General features: G+C 38.8%; 1 protein-coding gene across 1 annotated transcript; it reads left to right on the top strand.

Moving 5' to 3' along the window:
• The first annotated feature begins 912 nt into the window (after positions 1 to 912).
• Positions 913 to 2,592, top strand: LOC103598388 (doublesex- and mab-3-related transcription factor 2). The gene is made up of 2 exons (XM_008582381.1): positions 913 to 970; positions 1,347 to 2,592. The coding sequence occupies exon 2, from the start codon at positions 1,418 to 1,420 to the stop codon at positions 2,399 to 2,401; it is 984 nt and encodes a 327-aa protein (XP_008580603.1). The 5' UTR covers positions 913 to 970; positions 1,347 to 1,417; the 3' UTR covers positions 2,402 to 2,592.
• Positions 2,593 to 10,859: the final 8,267 nt, after the last annotated feature.

Here is a 10,859-nt window from a genome sequence, read left to right as displayed (position 1 = left end):
AAGTTTATATTTGCTTTAATCACTGCCAATTCATGAAATTCAGGTTAAAAAGTAGATTTTTTAAAAAAAAGTAGACATTTGACTTGTTTTTTCTTGTGTAGCTTCTGAATACAGTTAGTTCTAGACAGGTTTTAAAGTTCGTTCATGTCTCACCCTGTGTTGTATACTTTTGCCCTTAGAGTGGTTTCTCATGAGTTAAAAGTGAATTTGGTTACAAAATGGGTAAATAGATTTATAACCATATGGACCACATTGATAAATTGAAGTTGTGCCAAGGCAACTTGAGAAGTGTGAGGACTAAGCAGAATAGTAAATTTAAGTAAATAGCTTCCTGGCACAAACTTACCATAGAAATGGAAACATTAATTTTCAAATTTTATTTTATTTGCAAATGAGTACGATGGGTTTGTCATTATGTAAACACAAATATCACAATGGATCTTTTAAACAAATTTGATAGAGGTGAGTACTTGGGCACGATGACATGCTCAAAGTGCAAGTATATGCCTCCAGGAGTTCTATTTATGTTACACTGACCTTTGCTTTTAACTTTGTCCCTATTCATGAAATGTGGGAAGACTTCATCTGTGTTCTGACGATTGCTTTTTCTATCACTTTGGTATCTGGCTAGCATGATTAGAGCTTGGAAAAAAATGTTTTAGACCAGTTATTTTCAAATAGCAGGAATAACACCTCCCCTCCCCTCTTTTTTTCTTTTGTTCGTACTGGTAGTCAGGGTAAGGAGCCTGGTTAAATTGCTCACTGCAGAGTGTGTTTAACTAGTTAACAGCTCTTTTCAATTTTCTATGCTTCTCTGTTTTCTTAAGTCTTTTTTCTTTTTCTACTCACTAATCTCCTTTAACTTTCTTTCTTTCTCTTTTTTTCCTAGTTCTCCTTGGATTATTCTACAACTGTAACAATGGGTACATAATGAGCCATCTTTAGAAAATAAAAGTGACATCGGCTCTAGGTATAGATATCTTTTTTATAATGAAAAAAAGATGACATGGATAATAATAAAACATTGGTTGAAGGATGAGCGACCTTGTTTCTTAATGTTTAGAGTTTGAGAAGAATATTAAAATTTTAGTCAATAAAGTACACCTTTCAAAGCAAACATGCAAACAAACCTTTAACAACAAAAAGTTGCAATATGAATATCCTTCCCCCAAAGGGAACTATTTAAAATTGAACCTATACTTTTGCTTGTGTGTAAAGTTATTAGTGATATATACCTGTGAATAATTTTGTTCTGCTAATTTGTAGTATTTCTGTTGCCTTCTGGATTTCTACATTTTCTTCTCTATATGTTAATTTTTTTCACATGCAATGTTTGTTTATTTTAGGCTATCGCCCCATTCCAGCAGAGACTTATGTAGGAGGGACCTTACCTCTGCCTCCCCCAGTTAGTGACAGGATGAGGAAAAGAAGGGCCTTTGCTGATAAAGAGTTGGAGAACATTATGCTGGAGAGAGAATATAAAGAGAGGGAAATGTTGGAAACTTCCCAAGCTGCCTTGTTCCTGCCCAACCGCATGGTGCATGGACCTGAATACAACTCCTACAAAAGTGCCTACAGCCCCACCCCAGTAGAAGCACCAAGCAAAGACTTCTGCAATTTTTTGCCCACCTGCCTTGATCTAACCATGCAGTATTCAGGGTCTGGTAATATGGAACTGATTTCTTCCAATGTTAGCGTGGCCACAACTTACAGACAGTATCCCTTGTCCTCGAGACTTTTAGTTTGGCCCAAGTGTGGCCCCATTAGTGACGCTCTCCTCTACCAGCAATGCCTGCTAAATGCCACCACTTCAGTTCAAGCCCTGAAACCTGGGGCCAGCTGGGACTTGAAGGGAACACGAGTCCAGGACGGACTCAGTGCGGAACATGACATGATGCCTCCGAAATTGGAAGGCTCCCTGGTGCTGCCTCACACTCCTGAGGTCCAGACCTCCAGAAGTGACCTTCAGGGTCACCAGGCTGTCCCCGAGAGGTCTGCATTCTCCCCACCCCGACGGAATTTCTCTCCGATTGTTGACACGGACTCCTTGGCAGCTCAAGGGCACGTCTTAACCAAGATCAGCAAAGAAAACACGAGGCACCCTCTGCCACTTAGACATAATCCATTCCATGCATTATTCCAGCAAACGCTTAATGACAAATCAGGTCCTGAGTTGAAAACACCATTTGTCAAAGAGGCCTTTGAAGAAACCTCTAAGAAACACAGAGAGTGTTTAGTCAAGGAGAACCAGAAGTACACTTTTACAATAGATAGATGCGCAAAAGACCTTTTCGTAGCCAAACAAGTTGGAACAAAACTCTCGGTGAATGAACCGCTGTCATTTTCTGTTGAGTCTATTCTTAAGAGGCCTTCTTCTGCCATCACTCACGTTTCTCAGTAAAAGCTGCTTAAATGGAAAGCTGGACTTTCTGCAGTCTCAGAGGGTTCTTGCTATTTGCTGATATTATGTTAAAGTTAAGTTGTTTGTATACAGAATTTTCTAATGTAAATGATGATTTCTAAAAATTCTACATATTCATATGCATGTACTTCTCTTTGTCCCATAAATATATTTAAACTTAAAGATGGAAATTGCTTATTGTGCAAATTGTAAGGTTCTTTGCTTTATGCAGCATTTCAAAAAGCAATAAAATTGACACTGTCTTCTAAAAGACCCAGTGTTTGCTAAAGCAAATAGCTGTCTCTGTCTAGATGAAAAAGCTAATGTCTATTAAATATCTTCTTTATTTTTCTATAATTTTGTGTATTTTCAAGCACTTTCAATGGTCACTGAGGGTCCAGGAAAGCCCTTATAATGCTTTAGTTTTGCATTGTGGAGGGCATGTACATTTAGCTGTTCAAGACTGAGGAAAAAAATAGCTTTAAGGAGAATATAGGGCTGTTTGCATGTTTATAGAATCTTAATTTCATGTGATTGGACAGAGTTGAACTAATTTGAAGGGAAATCAAGTGTAATATCTCATTTATGTGATGATGTGGATTTTGGAATGGATTTTTTTAACTCCCTGGGTCCCTCAGTTTCTTTCTCTAAAGGGATGCATATGGGGAGCCTCAAGCCTCCTTTCTAGGAATGGAGTATTCCTTTGAATATTTTTAGCTCCTTCGAACATTCTACGATTTTAGGTTGGTAGGGGCATGAAGCAGATTCCCTCGTAAGGTCAGTTCAGTCCAGGATGGTGCCCTAGCCCCTTCTCACCTCCTGTGTTAGTTCCTGGTTTCCTAAAGACTGGTGACAGCAGGCGTTGAGACACAGGCCCAGTCATAGCTCTCATCTGGTCCCTGAGTATCAGCTTTATGCCTCCCACGTTTGCACCAGTGTCAAAGGCTCTAGTGTAGCTCTCTTCTGAGATAAAAACATTTACTATTCAAATTGCTTCAACTGACAGTTGCTGAAGCCTGCAGATGTTTATCACAGCATGAGGGTGGCTTCTTGATTCTTGTACCTTTTCTCCCCGCCTTTTAAGTTCCTTGTTACCGTCTTCTTTTGCTCAACACAGTGTTAACTGTTTCCCATATGATTGATAAAATGAGACTAAAACATTTATGAGAGCATTAAATTCACCCCTTAAGACTTCACCTCTGGGCCTCAAATCAAGTTCTACGATGTCATGGTCATCTCAATACAGAAAATCAAGAACCGAATATCTCGCCTTTAATGCTGCCATGCAGTGAGGTTTTACTTACAATTCTACTCATCTGGGGAACGAGAACTCTAGGTGGGCATGTGGAATATGCCAAGTGATTCAGCAGTTTAAAGAGTTTCTTTCTTGCTCTTTAAAACATTTAAGATTATTTAAAAATGATTTTGCTACTGATGAGCTCATGTAAACCCCTTGGGGTTCTCTGAATTGTTGCTTAAAATTAGCATCGGTTTCAAAAATAACAAGCCAAACCTTAGGTAGATTTTCAGTATGTACTTGTAAAGTAATACTTGTCTCTGTTGAGTCAAATTTACTTATTTTTACTGTTGCTAAAGCCAGAGCGAATGGAAGTTTGCCAGAGGGAAAGAAAATGAAAGCAGGCAGACAGTCCAATAACTGTTAAAGATTATCATTAAGTGAAAAAAAATGTTTTCCAGCCAAGTATGCCCTGGTGTCAGAGACGGAATCCAACTCCAGACAGAATCCCTCCCAATCATCTCTGTTTTATCTATGTGGTCACTAATTTTTGTCTTCTTATCAGAAATGTATTCTGTCAAGTATTAAATGTCAACTTAGCATTGAATCAAACGGCTTTAGCAGTAATAAGAGAGAACATGTCAGAATAAAACTACATAAAAGAATCCCAGTGAGAAGGCTTTCTTAATCCAAACATGGATTTTCTCTTTTTCACTCAATTTTCACAGTGTGAATACTTTTATTTGTTAATTTTTTTCCGTTTTGTATTCAATGAACATATTGGGACGTATTTTCTGTCTTCTCTCTACATCATTTAAATCCTATTAAGTGAATCCAGTTGGCTGTAAATATTAGTGGTTTTTCTCACATTACCAGCGACCAGAATTTTATTGTTCTCAAACATTTATGAGGCTCAGTACTTTTCCTGGCAAATTTATTAGTATACTATGCATTAGTTCTGCTGTAATGATGAGTTCTTGGAATTTCAAACCTACCAAATCTACCACTGGTCACTTAATAAGAGCTTTGTGCTTGGCTCTTTGATTTTTAAAATCATTTCACTTCCATGAAAGCTACTAGGTAGAGTCTTCAAAGAGCAATGTCATTGACATATTAAATCAAACTTGCGGTTCAATTTAAGCACTTTTCTTTGTTAAAGGCAATGGATGGATTTGGTTTTAATCATTTTTGAGAATGTGAAGGATAGTAAACATGGACGTTTTCCTCAGTTTAACTCACGATACAATAATATAGCTTTAATGACATGTTTTTCCTTCCATCTCAACTGATACAAGTGCTATTTTTTGCCCAATTTGCAGTTTTCAAAAGTTTACAACAGTGCTTCTCAAACTTTAATGGACAATTGAATCACCTGGGAATCTGGCTAAAATTCGGGTGGCCTGAGATTCTGCATTTCTAACAAACTCCTGGAAGCTGATGCTGCTGGTTTTCAGACCATATATATATATATATTTTTTGTCTTTTGTCTTTTTCCGTGTCCGGCAACGGATCGCAACCCTCAGTGTTGCCCCCATACCGGACCGGGGACCGGCAACGGGATTGTAACCCTCGGCGTTGCCCCCGCGCCTCGCTCAGCCAGTGAGCGGGAACTGGTCTCCACATGGGATCTGAACCCTCGGCGGGAGCGCCACTGCGCTCTCAAGCGGCGCACTCTCCAGTGCGCCACCGGGCCGGCCCTCTAATATGATTTTGATCATGTTATCGGATCATCTGCCCTCGAAAGCTTCATTTCAATTATGTAATGAAAGACTGTAACTTATATTAAAAAACTTTCCAAAATTCTTTCTGCAAAGTTTCAGAAGTGCTACAGAGCAAAGAAATGGCTGAAGGTCAAGATGAAAAAATAAGGAGAAGCCATCCACAATTTCCACAGAATAATAAATACATCACTTAGTGTCAAGGCCGAGTTTTGAATTGGTACTAGAATTCTTAGTGGCCCACCAGATTTTATTAATTTTGGGTTAATTTTCTTTTTTCCTATTCTAGGTCTATAAGCTTAGGCTTATTTCCATAGTTAGGAATGTCCAATTTGTAGGGCTGATAGTTCTTGAGATCGCTGGACCCTGCATTATATAAACTTGGGCTTGAGGTGCTCACCTACATTAATTTTAATGGTTATACCCAGCTTTTATTATGCTCTACCCCACTGGTTCTTTTGCTTTTTAACTTGTTCTGTCTAAATACATTTAAGGCATACTGAACATACTCACTTGAAAATATTTTGGCATCTGATGTAATGGTAAATGTGTAATAATAATGATTAACATGTGTTTAGAACCTGCCAATTTAACACATTCACATTTATTATTTCTTATATTCCTCATATAAATTCTATAGAAATTTGATGAATGACCGTATCAAGAGTTAAATCTGCACATCTGTCTGTGTATACACGAATTAGGAGATTTTTCCACTATACAGTATGACTTAATATGGCCTAATCTGTCTCTAAACTTTTGTTTGTAAATGTTAAGTGTACCTAATGCTTATATGTAATACAAGAGCACTTCAAAAAGTTCATGGAAAGACTCATATTATCTTTCAATTCTATTTTTCCACAAGCTTTTTGAAGTACTCTCATGTGTGATACATTATATATGTATAATTTTACTTGTATGACTACATATATCCCTATGTAGAAATATTTGCATATTCAGTCCACCTTCATTAAGTTACACGTGCATGCACACACACACACACACACACATCTCATGGGATTGGGAGACCAACTGAGATACAGAATGAGAAAGACAACCTACTGGGCAAGTGCAGTTGACTGACAGTTCCAGCTGTCACGCCTTTGGGTCCACCAGGGCATTCACGCCAAGGCCACACTTTCTCTGAGATGCTTCCAGTATATGACTGAATAGAGCAATGTTACTAGAAGGGAACCATTTCTTCCCTGTCATGTGACTCCTCTGAAAGGCATCATTGGCAGGGAAACTCCTTCCCATCCAAATATATCGTTACAGATGTTGGATGAGCCTAAAAACTAGCATCTCCAATTTATGCCTGGGGTTCTGAACCAATCAAGAAATAAGGCAAAAGGATTGGCATTTGGAGATTAGAATATTCTTACCAACCTCTATTACTGATTATGATTACATTGGAGAAGGTGACACATCCAGGAGCAAGGGACTTCCTAATACTAAACTCCAGAATTACATAGATTATCTATCTAGAAACAGAAAGCACTGGCCCCACTACTCCTCCCCTGCATGTAGGGAGTGATTGAGAGTCTGTGTTCTCTGCATGTGGGTTGGATCTCGAAAGGAAGGGGAGAGGAATGGGAAGAGCTACTCAGGTCCCTTTCCCTATCCCACACTCACCAATCAGGTAAGTTACTCTCCTTTGATTTAGCATATATTTTGTTATTTTCTTTACTTTGAATTGAGATCAATCCAAAGACCACATATATTTGGATTTGATGACTGTGATCAGAGTTTAAGTCATTGCTGACAACACAAGCTGGAGGACAGGGAATGGTGTGGTTGCTTCATATGTGCTAACTAGACTGAAGATTATGTGCATTTTTAATTTTTTTAGAACAGAAAAGAAAACTGGAGAAATGACTTCATTTACCCCAGATGGAACTAGGATATTCAGTATAGCATGCTGACAAGCATAGGAGTGTCATTTTACTGATGAGTACATCATCTGATGTAATTAAGTAGCATGGCCCAAGGGAATGTTCTGCTTCTGTCAGTCATCACCAAATTATTTTCATGGAATGTCATCATAAAAAGTTACCATAAGAAGGTATCTGAGACGTTATAAAGCTGTGAAGCCAAATTAATATTATTTCCTCTTTTGACAGAGTTACTCTAGATATATCAGGGGAACGCCATAGGCAAGCTATGTCTCAACGCAGCAAGACAATTAGCAAAGTCTTTCACGATATGGAATTTTAGGATGGGTAATAGGGAAGTCAGAAGGATTTGTAGCTGTTTGGACTTCAAAAACATTGAGTAGTAAATCAATATCAATTTTGAGGAAGGTTTTTAGCCTCATGGGCCATGTGTCCTCTTGTTTTGGACCATATTCTGTCGAGCAAATGAAATATAAAATGAGTACTTGTTAAATCTGTAGATAATGTTAAGTTGGGAGGTCTGGCCACTATTGTTGATGGTAGAATTGGGCTAGACTAGGAACTATAGATCAAATGGCAAATCTAATATTTGAATTTTAAAAACAACTGTCACCCAGTTATGAAACTATGTATTAACAGGGAGTTAATTTGATATTTATGTTAGTCTGGGAGTCACAGGGGACCACAAAACTCGGAAGGAACTACGAATGAGTCATGACTATAAGACATTGCTAATACAAACTTTGATTCCATTAATAGAGCCTCCAGATCAAGGGCAATGCTAACTACAGTACGTTTCCTCCCCTGTCAGATCAAATCTGAGAATTTGTCCCCAGTTCTGAGCATTGCATTTTTCATGGGGATGTTGTTGGACTCGGCAATAAGGATGCCTAACTATAAGCAGTTAAGGGCATTGGAGATGTGGCCTGAAGAAGGGATATCTTAAGGGAAAGGGCTTGATTTGTGTCTTCGTATGTTTGAAATGTTGTCATTTTGAAGTGGGCATTAAGGTCTCTTGGGAGTCTCGAGAAGAAATAATCAGGGCTAAGAGGAGGATGTTACAGGGTGTCAGATACAGTGCAATAAAAACAAGACTATATTCCAGTTTGGTTTGTCCATCAACAGAATGGTCTGCCTCGTGAAAGAATGCATTTGGAGGTCTTTTGTTCCACAAAGAATAAAACCTTGCACTGAGCGTGAGATTGAATTAGCAAGCAGAGACTGTTTCATTTATCTTCATATTGCAGGTTCTCGCACACAACCAGTGTCAAGAAGTGTTTGCTGAAGAAGGAGAATCTTCTTCAATGCTGATAATTCCTGATTTTATGACAGAATACTTGTGGGAAAGATTAGGTGAAGTATTTTTTCCCTCCCAGCCAAACTCTTAAGAAAATCACACCACCAATTTGTTCTTTTTATTTTTAATTTTTACTTAAAAAATTATATTTAAGGTGTATAGGATTATGTTTTGATGTATTGATACATAGTGAAATGGTTACTACCATCAAACAAATTAACATGTCCATTATCTCACATAGATCTCATTTATATGTGGCATCTAAAAAAAGAGAAAAAGTGAAATATACAGAAACAGAGTGTAACAATGTTTACCAGGGGAGGAGGTATAGTTGCAGTTATGGAGGGTGAATAAATCTAAAGATCTAATGTACAGTGTAAGGACTATAGTTAATAATACAAGGGGTCTTCAAAATGTTCGTGAAATGATTTGCATTATCTTTCAATTCCATTTTTACACAAACTTTTTTTTTTTTTTTTCCCCTTTTTGTCTTTTTTCGTGTCCGGCAATGGACCGCAACCCTCAGTGTCACGCCCGTACCAGACTGGGACCGGCAACGGGATCGCAACCCTCGGCGTTGCTCCCACACCCCGCTCAGCCAGTGAGCGGGAACCAGTCTGTATGTGGGATCCGAACCCTTGGCGGGAGCGCCACTGCGCTCCCAAGCGGCGCACTGTAGCAGTGCACCACTGGGCTGGCCCCCCACAAACTTTTTGAAGTCACCTTGTATCGCATTGTATACTAAAAGTTTGCTAAAAGAGTAGACTTTAAGTGCTCTTACCACAAAATTTGTTCTTTTAATTTAAAAGATGGCCAAAGAAACAACCCACTTAAGGCCTTAAGTCAGACGTCACTGTGAATAAGAACATTGCACCTTTGTTGTGTATAATCTCAAGTCGAGTAATAAGATTCCCATAAGTGTCTAGATGGACGACTGCCCTAACTTTGTTGATTTTTCCCATTGTGATGTTGTTTGAAATTTAGCAGCATGGAAGAACCTATTTTATAAGCAATTGATTTGCTTTTGAATAAAATTAATTTTATACATGAATTCTTGGGATTAGTTAGATTAAGATTATTATCCATATTATAATAAATACTGAATTCTGAAAATGGCTTCTCCTTTTTTTAGTCACTTTAATGGCTTAATATTCAATTTTTATTAAAAATTATATTTAATATATTAAAAAACCCAAAGTAAATTTATTTTATTTTTTTATTTTTTTCCTTTTTGTCTTTTTTTTTTTTACTGACCGGTAACGGGATCGCAACCCTTGGTGTCTCGCCCGGACCGGGACCGGCAACAGGATCGCAACCCTCGGTGTTGCGCCCGCACCACGCTCAGCCAGTGAGCGGGAACTGGTCTCCACATGGGATCCGAACCCTCGGCGGGAGCGCCTCCACGCTCCCAAGTGGTGTGCTATCCAGTGCACCACTGGGCCGGCCCACCAAAGTAAATTTAATTGAGATTATTAACTTAGGTAATGTCTGAGTCTATTCAAACACAGTGAAATTGAGCTGCAGTTCTTGCAGTTGTTTAATAAACCTGTAAATATTATTCTTTAGGTTTGAGTTACTGTTTTCATTTAATTCAACAAACATTTATTAGCACCTCCTATGGGCTGGGCAATGTTAAAAGCTGTGAGAGGTAGCAATAACTAAGATATGGACTTCACAAATTTATATTCTGGAAGGTGAATGTGGATTAATTCATTATTTTTTTTCCCATATACTTTGTGAATATAGGCAGGCCTTCTGCTTCCCAAATTCCTCTATCTCCTGCTTGGAGACAGTCCACAGTTATTTCCTGTCATTTCAGGCATGGTATTTTTTGAATGTGACTCAGCTGTCTTTTACTCTCCCTCCATGTTTTACTGTGATCAGAACTTTCTAAATGAAGCCTGTAGATTCAGGAGTTCCCTGCAGGAAAATAGTGGGTTTAGTCTCAGTTGCCCCACTTTGCTATGAAACCCAAGGTTGGTGACCATGGCCATGAAATCAACAAAGGACCATCATTTGTAAACCCACATACTAAAGCAGCTAGGGACCCAGTGTGATCCACAAACCAGAAAGCACCTAAGTGCTTGCTATTAATGGTGGTTTTTCTTGAAACATTGGCAAAATCTTAGTGAAAAACAACCACAAAAATCCCAGCACTGTCTTCTGAGATAATGTGTCTGAAGACTCAGGTGGAGGGCTGACCCCGTGGCGCACTCGGGAGAGTGCGGTGCTGGGAGCGCAGCAGCGCTCCCGCCACGGGTTCAGATCCTATATAGGGATGGCCAGTGCGCTCACTGGCTGAGTGTGGTGCGGC

This window comes from Galeopterus variegatus, unplaced genomic scaffold, assembly GCF_000696425.1.
Source record: "Galeopterus variegatus unplaced genomic scaffold, G_variegatus-3.0.2 Scaffold2595, whole genome shotgun sequence".
Taxonomy (NCBI): Eukaryota; Metazoa; Chordata; class Mammalia; order Dermoptera; family Cynocephalidae; genus Galeopterus; species Galeopterus variegatus.
The sequence above is the reverse complement of the archived record's forward strand: the minus strand, read 5'-3'. Positions and strand labels throughout refer to the sequence as shown.